The sequence below is a fragment of the Neofelis nebulosa genome, chromosome 7 (assembly GCF_028018385.1).
Source record: "Neofelis nebulosa isolate mNeoNeb1 chromosome 7, mNeoNeb1.pri, whole genome shotgun sequence".
Taxonomy (NCBI): Eukaryota; Metazoa; Chordata; class Mammalia; order Carnivora; family Felidae; genus Neofelis; species Neofelis nebulosa.
This window is the reverse complement of record NC_080788.1, coordinates 143,209,072-143,230,382: the sequence shown is the minus strand read 5'-3', so window position 1 is coordinate 143,230,382 and position 21,311 is coordinate 143,209,072. Positions and strand designations below refer to the sequence as shown.

At 45.7% G+C, this 21,311-nt stretch overlaps 1 protein-coding gene and 1 long non-coding RNA gene across 6 annotated transcripts in view; both read right to left on the bottom strand.

The window, feature by feature from the left end:
• Positions 1–21,311, bottom strand: part of EML1 (EMAP like 1) — a 188,796-nt gene that overhangs the window by 49,311 nt on the left and 118,174 nt on the right. For all 5 annotated transcript variants that reach the window (XM_058740261.1, XM_058740263.1, XM_058740260.1 and 2 more), the window contains exons 3-4: positions 16,370–16,505; positions 1,167–1,301 (exon numbers count right to left, since the gene is read on the bottom strand). In XM_058740261.1, the coding sequence (XP_058596244.1) occupies positions 1,167–1,301; positions 16,370–16,505 (271 nt within the window). The remainder of the gene's footprint in view (positions 1–1,166; positions 1,302–16,369; positions 16,506–21,311) is intronic.
• LOC131517737 (uncharacterized) lies at positions 9,895–10,753 on the bottom strand. Its single transcript, XR_009264771.1, has 2 exons — positions 10,549–10,753; positions 9,895–10,345 (listed from the first exon to the last, which is right to left on the bottom strand). It is a non-coding gene; the product is annotated as an uncharacterized LOC131517737 (long non-coding RNA).

Genomic DNA, 21,311 nt, shown 5'->3' with positions numbered 1-21,311 from the left:
ACCCTACATTCAAGAAGCCTGAAGGCCACACGGCATGACCCATTTATACTCTACTGTCATAGTAACCACTTGGCCTTATTTCAAAGGTATTATCACCTAATTAGCATAATCTTCTGATAAGAAGTACTAATAGCCTAAATTAGAAGGCAGAACCCCACATCAGTGGTCTCCGGGACTGTTAATCAACTGTGGCCCTAACCTGCTGACGTTAGCATTGCCTGCATCTTTCCTGCAGAAGCTACCTTTTAGGGATAAAACTGAAAAACAATTCAGGCCTCCTTACGGGACTGAATCAGAATAGATTTACAAACTTGGAATTTTTACAGCCTGTGGGTTGGAGTCCATTGCTTTATGACTAAGCCTTCTCCTTACATAAACATTTGGGGCGGGGGGGACACGTTTAGCCTGTGAAGCTGAGACTCCTTCCTCAGCCTTGCTCAACAGAGAGAATGAAGGCACAGAATGAAAGCACAAGGTTTAAAAAGGCAGGTATCTACACAGGGAAACGATCTCACAAACACGCACATTCATAAACATAAAACAGGCTCTGAAAATGCCAACAAGGAGCTTTCACTAATAAAAGGTTACTGTTAGTCGTAGAGGTGTTTGTCATAATCTGTTATAAATTAACCTCAAAGGGAAATGCTCAATTATAAGCATGCGTATTTCAGGAAACCGGAAAGAAATGGCTCTCATTTCTGGTGTTAGCTCAATATTCAAGAAGGTTTCTAACAAATCCTAAAACTCCAGCTTTTCACCCAGTCGGTCTACCTTAGAAAATACTGTCGACGCACTTAAAGAACCCACTGAAATTAATTTCTGAATGACAGCAGAAGGTACCAGAAGTGTGAAGTGTTCTGTAGGGAAATTCAGAATGGCTTCCCCAATTCCACGGACTTGGGGCCGAGCAAATTCTCAGGAGCTACTTTGGCCTGCACGAGGGTGCTGGGACGTCCAGTTATGGTTTTCCACCTGGACAATGAGCGGTGTGAAGGGTGACGAGCAGCCGCCTCAAATGGGGGCTTGAGTAGCGCCCACCGCGCTCAGGAGAAGGGCGCTCCGCGGGTGGGAGCGCGTACACACTAGGCGCTCTTCTGATTCATCGCTGGGGGAAAAGAGGTAACGAAACCTCCGAACGGTGGGACCAGCAGAGAAGATGCCCTTACCTTTCACTGTTCTTTTTGCCGCTGGAAGTACTGCTTGTAGATCCCGTGCGGGTTCGGTTTCCTTTGGAATCTCCGCAGCTTTCCCTTCGACCGCCAGGAGATACTCGCTCGGAGGAGCTGGTCCTCTTGATGGTACTGAGGCAACACAGAAATGACAATGAGATTCTTAACAGTGATTTTATTTTATTGCCGAGGGAAAACATATACACGTAGATCATATTTCTATATGGATATTTAAAAAGGGGGGCGCCTGGGTGGCTCAGTCGGTTAAGCGTCCGACTTCAGCTCAGATCACGATCTCCCGGTCCGTGAGTTCAAGCCTTGCGTCGGGGTCTGTACTGATGGCTCAGAGCCTGGAGCCTGCTTCCGATTCTGTGTCTCTCTCTCTCTCTCTGCCCCTCCCCCATTCATGCTCTGTCTCTGTCTGTCTCAAAAATAAATCAACGTTAAAAAAAATTTTTTTAAAGGGATTGATTCTAAAGCCCTAACTATACAATATGTGTCAGCGTGTGTGTGTGTGTGTGTGTGTGTGTGTGTGTGTGTGTATGGATGTTATCCTCTGCAGAATGGCAGTTGGGATCAATGTCTCTGCTCACTGCCTTTGGAACTGTGGTCGTTAGTCCAGGTCAAAGTCATAGCAGGGGCGCCTGGGAGGCTCAGTCGGTTGAGCGTCTGACTTCGGCTCAGGTCATGATTTCACAGTTCATGAGTTCGAGCCCCATGTTGGGCTCCGTGCTGACCGCTCAGAGTCTGGAGTCTGCTTCGGATTCTGTGTCTCCTCCTCTCTCTGCCCCTCCCTGGCTTGCACTCTCTCTCTCTCTCTATCTTGAAAATAAATAAACATTAAAAAAATTTTTTTTTAAAAGACAGCAAAGTCATGGCAGAAACTGAAAGGAAACATCCCAACAACCTTGTGAGCGCTGCAGCAGCTTCATGGGAAGTATCCTGCCCTTGAGCAGGCTTCAGTCTAAACCAGGGGTGACTTCACCCCCAGAGGACACTGGGCAATGTCTGGAGACACCTTTGGTTGTCACGAGTGGGGGGAGAGGGCTCCTGCTGGCATCCAGTGGGTAGAGGTCAGGGATGCTACTGACACCTACAATGCCCAGGACATTCTGATACAAAGAACGATCCGGCCCCCAGAGTCGTTAGTGCTGGTGCCGAAGAACTCTGGTCTGAAGACAAATGCAAACAGAGTGCCACCGGCAGTGACAGAAACATTCCACAACACGTATGATGCCTTTGTTTGCAGGTAAGTATAGCCGGTTGTGGGGGAGGGGGGCTAGACTGGTTGAGGGTCTGGGGTGCGACAGCTGTGAAGATCTCCTGGACCCTGCAGATTTCTGGGGGAGATCAAACAAATGGCTTGAACATGTTATAATTCCACAGTAGGGAAGAGCCTGTTCTAGGAAGAAGGATGGCCCATGCACAGGTAGTTCATGGACACGAAACGATGGCCCGTGTGTGGGAGGTTCACGGACATGAAAGGATGGCCCGCCCGTGCACAGGTAGTTCATGGACACGAAACGATGGCCCGTGCGTGGGAGGTTCACGGACATGAAAGGATGGCCCGTGCACAGGTAGTTCATGGACACGAAACGATGGCCCGTGCGTGGGAGGTTCACGGACATGAAAGGATGGCCCGTGCACAGGTAGTTCATGGACACGAAACGATGGCCCGTGCGTGGGAGGTTCACGGACATGAAAGGATGGCCCGTGCACAGGTAGTTCATGGACACGAAACGATGGCCCGTGCGTGGGAGGTTCACGGACATGAAAGGATGGCCCGTGCACAGGTAGTTCATGGACACGAAACGATGGCCCGTGCGTGGGAGGTTCACGGACATGAAAGGATGGCCCGTGCACAGGTAGTTCATGGACACGAAACGATGGCCCGTGCGTGGGAGGTTCACGGACATGAAAGGAAGGCCCGTGCACAGGTAGTTCATGGACACGAAACGATGGCCCGTGCGTGGGAGGTTCACGGACATGAAAGGATGGCCCGTGCACAGGTAGTTCGTGGACATGAAGGGTAAGTCGTGCTGCTCTTGGAGCACATACATGTATTACAGGCCTCCCCGTAAAGTTTTTATCCTCATCACTAGGCCACACATTCCTTGGGATCCCATCTCCTTGATCATTCTTACATATTTCAAGAGCCTAGTAAAGAAGCTAGATACTTATTACGTGAAAAAGATGAAAAAAAAAATGAATAAATGAGCGCAGTATCACACTTTGAGCTCGTCACAGGAAGAGACAGGAAGGGCTCTAACTTAGCACCGGCCCAGTGAGAAAGGAGAGGGCGGGCTGGCTGGCAGTGCGGGTCCCGGGCAGGGGCTGTGGGGAGGGGCCTGCCCAGGGAGTGGGGAGTGGGAGCCGGGCAGCAGAGAAAGGAAAGAAGGCCAGAGAGAGGGGCTGAAGGTGGGAGGACGCGGGGCACAGGTGGTGCTGGGGCCGCTGGACACAGGGACGTGACAGAAATGCCAGGTGGCTGTGAGAGCTCAGCCCCAGGGAGGGGGCAGACCAGGCCACATTTTGGGACACAGCCGCCAAGGACGTGAGGCCAAGGCCAGGCTCCTGGGAGGAAGGTCTGAGCCCCCCTTTCTCCTGACGACACAGCACAGCCGTGCCCCCGGTCTCTCTTCTTCCTCTGTCCTCGTCCCCTTCCTTCAGGCCAGCTCCAGTCCTTTCCCTGTTGGAACTGCCGATGGCTCAGCGAAGAATCTCTTAGCATGTTTTTTTAAAACCTCGCGGTGTGTCGGATTTGAAAAAAGCCATCTCGCCCTCTGGGTGAGCAAACATAAATAAGGTGACCATAATTGTGGGGATGTGATATGCTGTCTGCACAGCCTTCTTGGTGACTGAGGAAGCTTTGGATTCGCAGCCGGATTTGAATCTTACAGCCGGATCCAAATGGGCACGCCTCAAGGTCAGAACGTGCATTTTTAGAATGCTCAATTTGGGGACCAGGAAATTACAGATCTTAGGAGAGCACGACATTTCTGAAATTTGGGACTGAGGTCTAAAGATTACAGAAACCCTTGCGCTCGAAGTTCAATTTCTGCCAGCGACGACACACAGCAAGCTGATTTAACGCCGCGGGATCTTTCTCTGCCTGGCATCTGGCGAGGGGCTCGCGGGCACGCTGCCTGGCCCCTGGAGGGCCCCCGGAAGGCACCAGCAGCAGGTGACCAGCCCAGAGCGTCACCCGCATGGTGTCCCTGGGGGAGTTCATGGCAAGTTCACGGCCACTTAAAGACTTGTATCAAACACCCTTAAGGAGCTGAGAAACCATGACTACTAATCAGCGGTGGCAAACATTAACCGGTTTTCTGATGACGCTCAGCTGGGTCGCTGGAAGAGCTAACGGGACACCAGTGATGGAGACGTGGAAACAGCGGTGGCAGGGACAGGCCACACACACGGAGAACTTCGTGGCTGGCGTCTGGTATCGCGTTTCGACCTCACACGTTCTCTGAGAATGTATCACTGTCTCCATTACACAGATGAGGACACAAAATCAGGGATGAGGCGGCTCGTGAGGGTACTCCCCCCACCCCCGCCCCCACCCCGTCTCTCTGCTGGGCTTCCTGCTGAAGGGCGACAGTTCACGAGACACCCGAGGACACGGGTGGGAGGGCCTGCTGAACGTCTAGAAACCCAACAAATGTCAACGATTAATATGGATGCGTGTTTGAGGCTCAACCAACGGGAGGCACTGCGAACCTGAACGCTGCAGCGCTAAAGGGACCCGGCGCTCTGGGCGGTGAAAACACATCTAAGGACCCTCACCTGTGTGTCCAGCTGTGCCGTCTGTGTGCCTTTGGAAGACACACACCTGTTCGATCTATGCGTAAGAGGCCCAGAGGCACAGTGGACGAAACCGAGCGCGGGCACAAAAGCGTGGAAAAATATTTTGGTAAGCTTCGATCAACAACAGAACGCACACCGCCCATCGACACGGAAAACACTTCCATCTGCATACACAGACTTGGATACAATTCATCCCAGCTCTACCCAGATATCTCTCATGCCCGCATTTGCATTAAAATGCTAAGCTTTTGGGGCGCCTGGGTGGCGCAGTCGGTTGAGCGTCCGACTTCGGCCGGGTCACGATCTCGCGGTCCGTGAGTTCGAGCCCCGCGTCGGGCTCTGGGCCGATGGCTCGGAGCCTGGAGCCTGTTTCGGATTCTGTGTCTCCCTCTCTCTCTGCCCCTCCCCCGTTCATGCTCTGTCTCTCTCTGTCCCAAAAATAAATAAAAAACATTGAAAAAAAAATTTTTAAATGCTAAGCTTTTAAAAAATCTACTATTGTTGTATGGGGGGAGGGGGAGGGGGAAAAACCAAGATATTTCCTTTTGAGAGCCAAGGGCTCTTACGAATTAAAGAGGATTTGCCAGGACTCAAAGAGAAGGACAGAAAATAAAGCTGGAAGACCAGACATTCACAGGATCAAGGGCAGCCAGAAGGAGTAACACTGTATACTCACTGCGAGAAGCCTCCTTAAATAACCAGCAGGGAATATCAAAGAAGTTATGTTCCCTCCGGACAGCAAGGGAAAAACAATCCCTTCATTTTGCAAGTGGTGGGACTGGCTGGTGAGAGACTGCACACCGTGGAGTACATTTTCTAGTGCTTAGGGCAAGGAAAGTAGTTTTGGCATAGAACCGCATGGATACGGTTTCTTCTTTTCCCTTCTGGTCTCTACCCCCACTCCTGAACCAAAAACCTTCTAAGGTCTGAAAATATAACGGTTCTTTACATTATGTACCCATTCGACGGTTTTTGCCAATTCAAATGAAATTTCAGAAATAAAATTTCTGCAAGGGTGACTGGTGAGCAGAGGAGAGTGGCAAGCTTTCTTCTTCTGGTTGGATAGTAACTCTAAGCATGATAAGCCGACAATTGTGTCTTTCTTTCATTATGTGATTTGTAATCAAGGGTCAGTTTTCTACCATTTTGCAAGAAGATCTCCAACTTTTACAATTAAAAAAAAAAAAAGAGGGGCACCCGGGTGGCTCAGTCGGTTGGGTGTCTGGCTTTGGCTCTGGTCGTGGTCTCGTGGTTCGTGGGTTCAGGCCCCGCGTCGGGCTCTGTGCTGACGGCTGGGAGCCTGGAGCCTGCTTCGGATTCTGTGTCTCCCTCTCTCTCTGCCCCTCCCCCGCGCTCTCTCTCTCTCTCTCTCTCAGAAATAAAATGAAAACATAAAAAAAAATAACAACTAGAAATCTGACAGCTCACTCCTGTGTACCACTAGAGATTTTCTGATAACGTCATCTGTCCTGAGAACCGGGGTGATCATACTCAATTAAAACAATTAGCCACTCAACAAATACTTATCAGGCATTGACCGTTTGTCTTGCAAGTTACAATGCTTGCAGGAGACCACCCACTTCAATAATCACAAAATGGTCTGATCTTTCTCTTCTGCCATATCTTTGTGGCAGAAATCAAGTCATTTCCTAGGAAGGCTGGTCACTTAGAATCTGACAGATCAGAAGAAGCTTTTCTCGTACCTATGAAGCCACTCCCTAAGCCCAGAGGGGTGACTCCAGGACTTCTGAGAAAGGGACAGGTGTCAACTCATCTTCTCTGAGCAGTAGCAGAACACTTCCACCGCTATTTTGCTACAGAAACAGACTCAAAACGTGAGTTTAACGCCTACATCTCAATAGCTCCGAGTGATGAGGAAATATATTAGAAGTAATAATTTTTAGGGGCGCCTGGGTGGCTCGGTCGGTTAAGCGTCCGACTTCGTCTCAGGTCATGATCTCATGGTCCGTGAGTTCGAGCCCCGCGTCGGGCTCTGTGCTGACTGCTCGGAGCCTGGAGCCTGTTTCGGATTCTGTGTCTCCCTCTCTCTGACCCTCCCCCGTTCATGCTCTGTCTCTCTCGGTCTCAAAAATAAATAAACGTTAAAAAAAACTTTAAAAAAAGAAGTAATAATTTTTAAAGACCCATAAAATCAGGGGTGCCTGGGTGGCTCAGATGGTTAAGTGTCTAACTCTTGATCTCAGCTCGGGTCATTTAAACCCAACTTTTGAAATCGTGTGTGTGTCCGGCACTGGCTGGTGCACTTACAAATGCGTATTTCTAACAAGTGTAACCATTTTTTCCAAAGGACGGTCAGTTGTTTATTTGGAAGCAATAGATGTTTACCACCCTATCTTATGCTTGGAACGGAGTGCTTTTTAAATAATGCTCTGTTTTGTACCAGTTTTGTTCTTTTGATCTGTCTTCTCACAGCTCTGCCCTATTGTAAAACTCTACTTTGGGGCGGAAAGAATGAGTGATTGTCTCTGTTCTGAGCCAGTGGAAATGTTATTCTATTGTGCTGCCGCATCCCCACTGAGCAAGGTATGACCTACAATGTCTTCCCCCGGATTGTCTGCCTTTTTTCCTTTGACTAATGGAAACAAAGCTTTTCCCAAGGATTCCAAATCAAGCCCCCAATCGAAGTCTTAATTGGCAACACAAAGCACAGCCGCTGGGTGCTGGACAAGTTCCAAAGGAGATTTTGTTCTTAAGCACCAGGCTGAAAAAACCCCAGAGAAAAGAAAACAAACATATACCCATCCACACGCTGCAGATGCCCCGACTTGGTTAATTTGGAACTCTGATTACAGAAAAATTCCCACATGATTGTAAACATATTTGAAACGTCCTGGAAGCTATTTTAATCCTAATATTCAGAATGCCCCGCAAGCTTCTTTCTCTTTTCGGAATTCTCTCCTAATGAGACATCTATAGGAACTTGACCACGGAGGAATAATTAGATGCTACTGTTTGGGTTTCCAACTTCCAAGTGGATGGGAACTAACATCCCTGGAAGCCCATAAAAGCCAGAGAAACAAAATAAATGAATCACTAAGTTCTACCCGGAAAACCAAGAGTCTTGGACTCAATCTAGAAAGCCATGTATTTCTGGTTGGCTGTTCTACAACAGTTTATCAGAGGAACCAAACTCATTATTCTGTAAATTAAAAACAAGCATCTACAGAGGCCTTAGAAAATTTCTGCAAGGAAGGTTAGTGTTTAAATGTGAATACGCATACATGTACATACACACACAATATGATGGCTACAGATAACCAACCCTCCACACTCCCTCCCTTCTTTCCTTCCTAAGATAATATTGTTGAGAGCAGAAACTAACCACGAGCCCTTGCACGCACATGGCTGACAAAAGGGGGCAGGAGACCCAGGCTTCTGCTCGTAGCACATGGCCAGTTCTGTCCTTGGAGCCCAGCCCCCGCAGTCCCTTCCTTCCAGGCAGTCCTGTCTCTCAGACTCTCTGCCAGAAGTCTCTGTTTAGAGTCACCCTCAGGACTGCCTCTGTTCCGTCAGCACCCACAGGGGCCTCTTGGAACGTCACCGCTCCTGACAGCAGCACACAGCATGGGACATACAGGAGGGAGCATTTCCCAACAGTAATTATATCAAGCACTTTTTACGAGCTGATGTAAGTGCTGACCTGGACAGCTTTGCGGGAAGCAGCCTAACACAGCGACGGGAGCATCAGCCCTGGATGCACAGGAACCTGGGTCCGAGCCCCTGTTCCCAGCTCTGTGCCCGTGGGGCCTGGGGAAGTTGCCTCACTTCTCTGAGCCTCAGTCTTCTCAGAAAATAGGAATAATAATATCATTTTGAGGATTAGTGACAACATATTAAAAACCCAGCGCTTCGGGGCGTCTGGGTGACAGTCGGCTGAGTCAGCTCAGGTTGTGATCCCACGGTTCGTGGGTTCAAGCCCTGAATTGGGCTCTGTGCTAACAGCGTGGACCCTGCTTGGGATTCCGTCTCCTTCTCTCTCTTCCCCCTCCCCTGCCCACTCTCAATCTCTCTCCAAAATAAATAAATAAACATTAAAAAAATTAGAGAAAGACAAATATCATATGATTTTACTCATGTGGAATTTAGGATACAAAACAGATGAACATAAGGAAGAGAAGCGAAAATAATATAAAAACAAGGAGGGGGACAAAACATAAGAGACTCTTAAATACAGAGAACAAACTGAGGGTTGCTGGAGGGGTTGTGGGTGGGCGGATGGTCTAAATGGGCAAGAGGCATTAAGGAGGACACTTGTCAGGATGAGCCCTGGGTGTTACACGTAGGGGATGAATCACTGGAATCTACTCCTGAAATCATTATTGCACTAAATGCCAACTAACTTGGATGTAAAATAAAATAAAATAAAATAAAATAAAATAAAATAAAATAAACTGGTACTTCGTAGGCTTTCATTATCATTAAAGAATGATTTCTAGGGGCGCCTGGGAGGCGCAGTCGGTTAAGCGTCCGACTTCAGCCAGGTCACGATCTCGCGGTCCGTGAGTTCGAGCCCCGTGTCAGGCTCTGGGCCGATGGCTCAGAGCCTGGAGCCTGTTTCCGATTCTGTGTCTCCCTCTCTCTCTGCCCCTCCCCCGTTCCTGCTATGTCTCTCTCTGTCCCAAAAATAAATAAAAAACGTTGAAAAAAAAAAAAAAGAATGATTTCTATCATCGTCATGGACTTAAAGGGGCCCTCAACTACCCACTGAGGTCTCTGCTGTTTCCTGGGGAAAGCGTCCATCCGATTCCATAGCCCAGCCTCATTTCTGCAGTCAGTTTCAGAAACTTCATTCCCCAGCCTTATCCTACCCTGAATCAATGTTTCAAACACTAGAACTGAAAACACAATTTGCCAGGAGTTCTAGCAATTATGCCAATTAATCCTATGAGGTCTAAGAAAACCATAAATATTCTATGAAGTGAAGGGCACCATGACACTACGTCAAAGTTATTTTGGACTCAACATAGAGACCTTCTATAAAATCAAAGAGCAAGAATGTTGGACTCAAGCTCCCACAGAATGAACCGAAAGCTAGAAATTATATTTGCATTGCGACTTTGACTTTTACCTTTGTGCTCTGAAAGACGTTTTTATTTTATTTAAATTCCAAAATATAAGAGACATAAATGATAGAATTCTATTTTATCCAAGAATAAAGGGAAAGAGTCTCATCTTTCCAATAATAATTTGCTACTTTTTTTTTTTTAAGATTTATTTGTTTGAGTCATCTCTACACTCAACACGAGGCTCAAACTCATAACCCCAAGATCAAGAGCCGCGAGTCACACGCTCTACCGGCTGAGTCAGTCAGGTGCTGCGATAATTTGCTACTTTAAAAAGTCACTCTTGGGGCGCCTGGGTGGCTTAGTCGGTTGAGCATCTGACTTCGGCTCAGGTCACGATCTCACGGTCTGTGAGTTCGAGCCCCGCGTCGGGCTCTGGGCTGATGGCTCAGAGCCTGGAGCCTGCTTCCCATTCTGTGTCTCCCTCTCTCTCTGCCCCTCCCCCGTTCATGCTCTGTCTCTCTCTGTCTCAAAAATAAATAAACGTTAAAAAAAAAAATTAAAAAAAGTCACTCTTGAAATGAGAAAAACTCACTCTTGAACAGCCAATGGGTCAAAGAAGAAATCACAAGGAAATTTAGAAAATTTCTGGAAACAAGTGAAAATAAAAACATACTAAAACTTACAGGAGATGCAGAACACAATACTAAGAGGGAAGTTTATAGCAGTAGACTTGCATTAAGAAGAAGAAAGATCTCAAAACAACAACCTAACTTTCTACCTCAAGGAACTAGAAAAGGATAAACTAAAAGGTTAGTGAAAGTAAGGAGCTAATTAATAAAGATTAGAGCAGAGGTAAACACAATAGAGAATAGAAAACAAACCAATGAAACCATAATTTTAGAATATTTTTAAAGAATTTTTTTTAAGTTTTATGTATTCATTTATTTTTAGAGACAGAGAGCGAGTGAGCGAGTGTGGGGGAGAGACCAAATCCCAAGCAGGCTCTGTGCTGTCAGCACAAAGCCCGACACGGGGCTGGAACTCATGAACCATGAGATTACCACCTGAGCTGAAGTCAAAAGTCAGACATTTAACTGACTGAGCCACCCAGGTGCCCCTAAATTTCTTTTAAAAAGACCAACAAAACTGACAAATCCTCAGCTACACTAAGAAAAAAATGAGACTCAAATAACCAAAATTAGAAATGAAAATTAGAAATGAAAGAAAGGATATTACAACTGTTATCACAGAAGTAAAAAGAATTCTATGGGGCTACTATGAGCAATTATATGCTAACAAATTGGATAACCTAGAAGAAATGGATCAATTCCCAGAATCATACAACCTACCAAGATGAATCATGAAGAAATAAAAACTCTAACAGATCAGTAACCAGAAGGAAATCGAAGCAGTAATTTAAAAAAAAAAAAAAAAAAAAAAAAGCAAAGAAAAGCCCAGGGACAGATGGCATCACTGAAGAATGCTACCAAACATTTAAAGATGAATTAATATCAATTCTCCTTAAAGTCATTCAAAGAATTAAAGGGGGGGGGGGCAAGGGGGGAATTCTTCCAACCTCATTCTATGAGGCCAGCATTAGTCAGATGCCAAAACCAGACAAAGACACAACAAGAAAATCTATAGACCAATACCCTACCCCCCACCACTTATCCACAGGGGATATGTTCTATGACCCCCAGTGGATGCCTGAAACTGTGAAGAGTGCCCTTATTTATACAAGTTTTCCCTATACATACGTATGTATGATAAAGTTTAATTTATAATTAGGCATAATAATAATAAAATAGAACAATTATAACAACACACTGTAATAAAAGTTATGTGACTGTGGTCTCTCTCAAAATATCTTACTGTACTACTCTATTCACCCTTCTTTTTGTGATGATGTGACACGATAAAATGCCTACACGATTAGATAGAGTGAGGTGAGGGAGGGAGGCATTGTGACATAATGTTAGGCTGCTATTTGACCTTCTGATGATATGTCAGAAGGACAGTCATGAGCTTCTGAACTGAGGTTGACCATAGGCAATTGAAACTGAAGAAAGCAAAACCACGGATGAGAGGGGACCACTGCATACACCACAGCCCAGTGGGATTTACTCATGGAATACAAGGATGGTTCAACATATGAAAATGAATGGAATACCATGTTAACACAATGAAGGACAAATACCACATCACTATCTTAATTGATGCAAAAAAAAGCGCTCGACAAAACTCAACATTCTTTCATGTTAAAAACTCCCAACAAATTAGAAATAGAAGAAAACTACCTTAACATAATAAAAGCCATGAATGAAAAGCTCACAGCTGGCACCACATTCAACAGTGAAGACTAAAGGCTTTTCCTCTAAGATCAGGAACAAGGTGAGGAGACACAGTCTCATTACTCCTGTTCAACACACTACTGGAAATCCTAGCCAGCACAATTAGACAAGAAAAACAAATGAAAGGTATCAAAATTGGAAAGAGAGAAGGCAAGTTATCTCTGTTTGCAGACGACATGATCCTACATGTGGAAAACTCTAAAGATTCCACACACACAACATTTGAAAACGAGTAAACAATTCCAGCAAAGTTGCAGGATATAAAAAGAATCAACAAAATCAGTTGCACTCCTATACTAACAATGACTAAATCAAAAAGGAAATTAAGAAAACAATCCCTCTTGCTATCAAATCAGAAAGGATTATATACTCAGGAGTAAATTGAACCAAAGAGGTAAAAGACTTGCACACAGAAAACATGGCTGAACAAAAACCAAAGAAGACATAAATAAGTGGAAGCACATCCCACTTTCATGGATTGGAAGACTCAATATTGTTAAAATGTCTGTATTACCCAAAACGATCTATAGATTCAATGCACACCCTGTCAAAATCCCAATGGTATTTTTTGCAGAAACAGAAAAAAAATCCTAAAAAGGAATGTCAAGGGACCCCAAATAGCCAAAGAACCTTGAAAAAGAAGAACAAAGTTGGAGGCCTCAAGCTTCCTGATTTCAAAACATACTACAAAGTAACAGTAATCAAGTTGGTGTGGTATCTTCCTTAGCACAAAGACAAAAATATAGACCAATGGAACAGAATAGAGAGTCCAGAAATAAACCCTTGAGTATTCGGCCAAATGACGGTCAACAAGGGAGCCAAGACCACACGATGGGAAAAGGACAGTGTCTTTCAACAAATGGCAAAAGGAAAACTGAACATCCACATGCAAAAGAATGGAGCTCTACCTTTACCTTGGACTATACACAAAAATTAACTCAAAAGGGATTAAAGACCTAAACACATGACCTAAAACCATAAAATTCTCACAAGAAAACACAGGAGGAAAGCTTCGGGGTCCTGTACTTGCCAGTGACTTCTTGGATGTGACACCAACAGCAAAAACAGACACTTGGGACTACATCAAACTTAAAAACTTTGGTGCATCAAGGAAACAATCCATAGAGTGAAAGGCAACTATGTAATGGGAGAAAATATTTGCAAATCATAGATCTGATAAGGGGTTAATATCCAGAATACAAAAGGAAATTCTACAGTTCAAGAACAATAACTAAAAAATGAGTAATTTGATTAAAAAATGGACGAAGGACTTGAATAGGTATTTCTCCAAAGGTGATATACAAATGGCCAACAAGTATATAAAAAGATGCTCAATGTTGGGGCGCCTGGCTGGTTCAGTTGGTAGAGCATGTGAGGCTTGATCTCGGGGTTCGTGAGCTCAAGTCCCATACTGGGCATAGAGATTACTTAACAAAAGATGCTCAAGGGGTGCCTGGGTGTTTCAGTCGGTTAAAGCATCCAACTTCGGCTCGGGTCACAATCTCACGGTTAGTGAGTTCGAGCCCTGCGTCAGGCTCTGTGCTGACAGCTCGGAGCCTGGAGCCTGCTTCAGGTTCTGTGTCTCCCTCTCTCTTTGCCCCTCCCCTGATCATGTTCTCTCTCTCTCTCTCTCTCTCTCTCTCTCTCTCTCTCAAAAATAAATAAACATTACAAAAATTTTTTTTAAAAGATGTTCAATATCACTTATCATATGAGAAATGCAAATCAAACCCACAATGAGATATTGCCTCAAATCCATTAGGATGACCACCAGCAAAAGAACAGAAAATAACAAGTTTTGGGCAAGGATGAGAAGAAATGAGAACCTTTGCCTGCTGTTGGTGGAAATGTAAAATGGTGTAGCCATTATGGAAAACAGTATGGCACTCCCTCAAAAAATTAAAAACAGAATTACTTTATGACTCAGCAATGCCACTTCTGGGTATGTATCCAAAAGAATGAAAAGCAGGATTTTGAAGAGCTATTTGCACACCCATATTCATTGTAGCATCATTTACAATAACCAAGAGGTGGAAACAACCCAAGCATCCATCGACAGTTGAATGGATAAAGAAACGGTGACGTGCGTGCGTGCGTGTGTGTGTGTGTGTGTGTGTGTATTATGCAGACCTAAAAAAAGAAGGAAATCCTGTGATATGCTACAATACAGATGAAGCTCGAGGATATCATGCTAAGTGAAAAAAGCCAGTCACAAAGGGACACACAAATACTGTATGTCTCCACTCAGAGGAAGCATCCAAAGGAGTCAAAGTCACAGAAACAGAATGCAGAGAGGTGACTGTGAAGGGCCGGGGATAGGAATTAGTGTTTAACGGGTAGAGATTCGGTTTTGCAAAATGAGGTTCTTTAAACTGATGATTACCAGAAGGGAGCTGGGTGGGGGATGAGGGGAGTCGGTGATGGGGATGAAGGAGGGCATCTGTCATGATGAGCACCGGGGGACGTAGGGAAGTGGTGAATCGCTGTATCGTGCACCTGAAACTAATATAACACTGTGTGTTAACGATCCTGGAATTAAAATGGAAAGAAAGAAAGAAAGAAAGAAAGAAACAAACAAACAAACAAACAAACAAACACAAAAATAGACAAAAAAGTTCTGGAGATCCGTTGCACAACAACGTGCGACAGTGTTTAACGATACTGAATTGTATGCTTAAAAATGATTAAGGCGATAAATTTAACGTTATGTGCTTTATAACACATGGCAATCTGAACTTTGAAATAAAAAGCCTTGACAATCTTCAGCATCTAGATGAAAAAAAAAAGTCCGTATCTACTACTGCCCTCTAGAAGGGCATTTCACGTGGATTAGAAATAAATGATTCAAGTAAGTATTAAACAGAAACGAGGGCGCCGGGGTGGCTCATTTGGTTAAATATCCGACTTGATCTCAGGTTAGGTCATGACCCCCCGTTCGTGGGATTGAGCCCCGTGTCGGGCTCTGCACTGACAGCATGGAGCCTGCTTGGGATTCTCTCTCTCATGAGAGGCACATGGCCCTCCCCCATGCACATGCTCATGCTCTCTCTCTCTCTCTCAAAATAAATAAATATACTTTAAGAAACAGATACAAAATGAGGCTAAGAATTTCATTTTTTAAGTTTTAAAAAGCCCCACAAAACCAATTTTCTTAAAATTTGTAAACAACAAGTACATGAAACTCTATTTGATCAAAACACAATGAAAATACACTTGGTGAGGCAGAGTGCAAACCTACATATTTAAAACAGAAGACGAGATCGCTAGGTTTTCATTCCGAGTCCCAACCCAGCATCCAATCTAACGCCTACAAGCCCAATGGTGGCCCCAGCGTGCCCTAGAGTTTGCTCCGCTCTGTGTCCGGGCACCTACTGGCCAGTTAGTATCGTAAAAAGTTCTATGGCTTCCACGGTGTACTCATAACAACCCAGGGTCTTCTAGGCTGCATTACCATCAGGCATTGAATTCCCTAGAGCCTAAAAATTTAGAAAAGTAGCCTGGCATATGAGAGATAAACTTTCAATATGACGATTATGAAATTATAGAAAAGTTAAGAGCAAACTATGCTCTGAGAGACAACATCAGTATCTAGAACATCACCGTTTGGCACAATTTAAAAGGATGAGCTTATCCAAATTGTACAGGTAAATAACTGAGGTTGGTCTGGAGACCTGAGTTTTACTCTGTGCCAGAGAGGAACTCGGGAAGAGCATATTCATTTGCACACAGGTTACACTCCCGTTTGTGTTTTTAAAAGAGAACTTTAAAATACAAAATGGCACACTGTGCTGTTAGCCAATGGGATTTCAGAGACAGTAAGATTAAGTAAAAAAAAAAAAAAAAAAGGCAGAAAACTTATATAGGTCCTGATATGTCAACACACCAAATCTTATACTTTTATGAATTTTAATTCAGACAAGAAATTAACAAGGGTCGTATGAAAAGGCGATAATTGATTTTAAGTCTGAGATGGAACTCCTTTCAGAGTTTGCCTAAGGCGCGCTCCACCTACCTTTTGGCTGCCGCTGCCACAGCAGTTTCTTTCCTGGCCCCGGAGGGGGACGGCAGAGAGCCACTAGGTTTCTTTGGTAACACGGTGCCATTGTTGATGGTGGTTCTTAAGGGCAAGGTCTGCACCAGTGGTCTTGCTGTGAGATGAGCAGAAAATGTAATCAGAACTTTCCCCTTTGTCAGTGTAACTTTTTACAGAACTTAAGACAGGGAGGAAGGAAGAGGGTATCAGTTTTAAAATGCTGGCAGGATTGACAAAGGCACCAAGAGCACTCAGCAGAGACTTTCAACAAAGGATGTTGGGACAAGGAACCTAGACACCAGCCTCGCCCCTTACACAGCAACTAACTCAAAGTGGACCCAAGACCAGAATGTAAAACGCAAAGCTATAAAACTTCTAGATGAAAACACAGGAGAAAAATCTGTGTGACCTTGGGTTTGGTGGCTTTTTAGATACACCACCAAAAGCACGATCCATGAAAGAGAAAAACAGATTGCTTGGACTTCATTAAAATTATAAAAACGCTTGCTCTGTGAAATGCATTGTTATAAGGATGAAAAGATAAGTCACAGACTGGGAGACAGTATCTACAAATCACATATCTGATAAAGGACTCGTATCTGGAATATAAAGAAAGAATGCTTAAAACAGTCCGAACACAAGCAGCCCAATTAAAAAAATGGGCAAAAGATCTGAACAGACACTTCACCCAAGACGATCTACAGATGGCAAATAAACATATGAAAAGATGCTCCACATCTTTTGTCATTAGGGAAATGCAAATTAAAACCATAATGAGATATCTCTATACACCTATTAGGGTGGCTAAAATCCAAAAAAACAAACAAAATAGCACTTGCTGGCCAGGATGCAGAGCCACGGGGTTCTCATTCATGGCTGGTGGGAATGCAAAATGGTACAGACACCCGGGGAGACAGTTTGGCAGTTGCTAAATATAGTCTTGTGGTAGGATCCAGGCATTGTGTGACATTGGGTATTTATTTACTCAACTGATTTGAAAACTCATGTCTGTATAAAGCCTGCATTTAATATTTATAGCAGTTTTTTTTTTTTTTTCATAATATTGTCAGGAACTGGAAGCAACCAAGATGTCCTTCAATGGGTGAGTGGAAAAACAAACTGTGGTCCATCCAGACTGCGGAATATGATTCAGCAAAAAAAAAAAAAAAAAAAAAAAAAAAAGTGAGGAAGAAATCCACGCCAAGGACAGGGCTGAGGCTTATTAAATCCATGCCACCAAGTGAAAGCAGCCAGGCTCGAAAGGCTGTGTTCTGTATGATTCCACTTATATGACAGTCTATAAAAGGCAAAACACTGGGGCGCCTGGGTGGCTCAGGCGGTTAGGCATCCAACTTTGGCTTGGGCCATGATCTCATAGTTTGTGGGTTCAAGCCCCGCATCGGACTCTGTGCTGACAGCTCAGAGCCTGGAGTCTGCTTCGGATTCTGTGTTTCCCTCTCTCTCTGCCCCTCCCCCACTTGCGTTCTTATCTCTCTCTCAAAAATAAATAAAATTTAAAAAAATTTTTTTATAAAAGGCAAAACTATAGAAGCAAAAAACCAGATCAGTGGTTGCCAGAGGTTGGCCGGGTGGGGGGCGGAGGGCTGAACAGGTAAGACCTAGGAGAAATTTAGGGTGGTAAAATGATTATGTGATGCTGCACGGTGGCTATGTGACATCAGGCATCTGTCAAAACTTACAGGCTCTTATGGCACAAAGAGTGAACTTGAACGTTTGCAGAGAAAAATCAGTTAGGAGATGGGGCGGGGGGAACCCATGACAGATAAAAGAATCAAACTACGTTACAAGTATGTACTACGATGTCATGGAAGGGGGTGGGGCAGGAGAGGTGCTGTGGAAATGGGGAGAGACTGTCTGCCTACCCAGGAGCACATGGTAAGCACTGTGCTCCAGTCAGTAACATTGTTTCCCACAGGGCATGGTCTATACCTCTGAAACCACAATCATGAACACTAGGGCGAGAACAATTAAGAGACGGGTGAAGGATGGTGGGAGCAAGGCTTCATTGTTGCAGAGCAAGGCTACAGACAAGCCAGGGGGAGGCTGCAATGAGCCAGGTTTAGCCTGATACAGCCACAGATACACAATTATACATGCATATGTAAACACGTATTGGTATAAACACAGACATGCCTTAGCTCTGCCCGCTACGACTGCCGAAAGCAATATCATCCGGCGCCCAAACCTTGGTTTCTAACACGATTCCACAACAGCAGGGGAGCCTGGACTCCTCGGGGAAATGCCCAAATTTGGGGCTGGGGCAGGGCACCCACGACATGGGCCCGGAGCGTCCTGTACTACCAGAGAGAAAGGAAGTGCTCAAAAGCAGTAATAAAACCCCAACCCCTATACTGATGGGGTCAAGTCAGAGGCACTCAGGAGCCAACTGAAAGAGCTCCCCATAGCCAAAGCTGGGAAACCCGCAGGAACAAACCACATAAGGCAGTACTGGATCACAGCCTGAGGTATACAAGTATCCATGAGTCCATACCGATACAAGTTGATAACGGAGGAAATGATTAAATGGGGGGAGCAAAGATACGTCTCCCGTGCATAATTCCAGATAATTTACGTAGATAACCAAGGAGGTGGAGTGCAATTCTCTATTCCTTAAGTGTGGGCGGCATAGTGACTGCCTTCTGCACGGTCCAGAGTGGGGACGGGGGGAGTCACTGCACTGTGGACAAACCTGGCAAACTCTGTCCAAGCCAACGTCACAGTGATGAGTCCTACCGATAGCACGTGACCTTGACAGGATGTGAAGGAAATGCATTTTACCTCTACGGTCTTCCTCCCCAAAACCCATGACCTACCCAAACCCAAGGTGAAGGACAATGAGCCATCTGACTAGGGCTCCTCAAAACTGTCAGGGTCATCAGAGACAAGGAAAAAGTCCAAGCAACTGTCAGTCTAGAGGAGCCTAAGGAGACAAATGTGATCCTGGATCGATCCTGGAACAACAGCAAAAAAGGGTATTAGGGATAAACTAAGGAAATCTAAATACAGTGTGCCTTTAATTAATAAAAATGTATCACCGTGGTGGCATACTAAATGTAGAACATTAATCGTAGGGGAACCTGGGTGCGGGGCATATGGGAACTGTCTGTACTATCCCTGTAACTCTTCTGTAAATCTAACACCACTCTGAAATTAAAAAAAACAAAATTATTTGAAATGCTAGCAGAATTTATTTTGTCCATCACAGAATTAAATCTGCCTCAATTTGGGGCGCCTGGGTGGCTCAGTGGGTTGAGCGGCCGACTTCGGCTCAGGTCATGATCTCACGGTCCGTGAGTTCAAGCCCCGCGTCGGGCTCTGTGCTGACACCTCGGAGCCTGGAGTCTGTTTCGGAGTCTGTGTCTCCCTCTCTCTGACCCTCCCCCATTCATGCTCTGTCTCTCTCTGTCTCAAAAATAAATAAACGTTAAAAAAAAAAATTTTTTAAATCTGCCTCAATTTATGTTCTTGAAAACAATAACAAAACTGCCTAGAACGCCAAGTTTTTAACGAACCGGAACTTTTCGGCCCCTAAAGCAAAAAGCTAGGCTTCCTTCTTTCTTTTTAATTTTTTTTTATTTAAAATTTTTTTTTAATGTTTATTTATTTTTGAGAGAGAGACAGAGCTCGAGAGGGGAAGGGCCAGAGAGAGAGGGAGACACAGAATCGGAAGCAGGCTCCAGGCTCCGAGCTGTCAGCACAGAGCCCGACGTGGGGCTCGAACCCACGAACCGCGAGATCATGACTTGAGCCGAAGCCTGATGCTTCACTAACAAAGCCACCCCGGCGTCCCAGCTTCCTTCTTTTGTTAAATGTGACCGAAAATGGCAAAAGCCACAGGCGGCTCCCCAGCCAGAGCATGAAGCCCTTCGCCACCCTCTATGCTCTCTTTCCTCATCTCCCGAGCACCTGCTCACTCAAGGGCCTGGGGTGCACTGGCAGCTAGCACTCCTCAGTGGAAGCAGCACGGCTCCCAAACCACGATTCCCCATCTTCTCTCGCACACAGCGTGCTGGTCCCCAGGACCCTTCTCTCCAGCAGGAAGACAGGCACCGTCATGGCTGCTCTTCCTCCTCTCTCTGCTTTGTCCACCATCTTGGCCCCATTCCGGGTTGTTATTTTTTTTTAAGTACATGTACTGTGTTAAACAGAGTCCCCCACATTCATGTTCACCCAGAACCTCAGGATATGACCTTACTTGGAAATAGGGTCTTTGGAGATGTGATTAGTTAAGATGAGGTCATACAGGATTAGGCCGGGCCCTGAACCCAACGATGGTGCCCTTGTAAAGAGAAGAGAAGAGACACAGAGCCCCCCTGGGGAGGAGCCCACGTGCCTGTGGACGCAGAGCTTAGAGCGAAGCGTCCAGAGGCCAGGGAATGCCAAGGATGGCCAGCAGCCACGGAAGTGGGGAGAGGGGCCTGGGACAGCCTCCCTTAGAGCCTCTGGAAGGAACCAAGCCTGCCCGCCCCTCAACTTCTGTCCAGCGGCACTGATCTTGGACTGCCGGCCTCCAGGACTGGGAGAGAATACGTCCATTGTTATAAGCCTCCCAGTTTGTGGTCACCTGTCATGGCAGCCCCAGAGATGGGAACGACGCATATGTGAGCCTGTCTGTCCCTTCCGTTCCTGCCTGTCCAGCCTGTCCCCGCAGCACGACTCCTAGCCCCAAGGGTGGGTCTCCGGGGCGCTCCGTCAGCCGGGTCCAGGCTCGCCTCCCTGTGACCCTCACCTTGATGTCCCTCGCCACCACCTCCAACGGCCCCCAGGAGCCACTGCACCATGTTGCACGTAACCAGGACTGACACGGGACCTACACATCTGGGGGCTCCTACTTCACAACCAGCCCGCGGAGGGAAGAGGACACCATCCCGACTCCTGGGTTAGTGCACCTCCCGGCCAC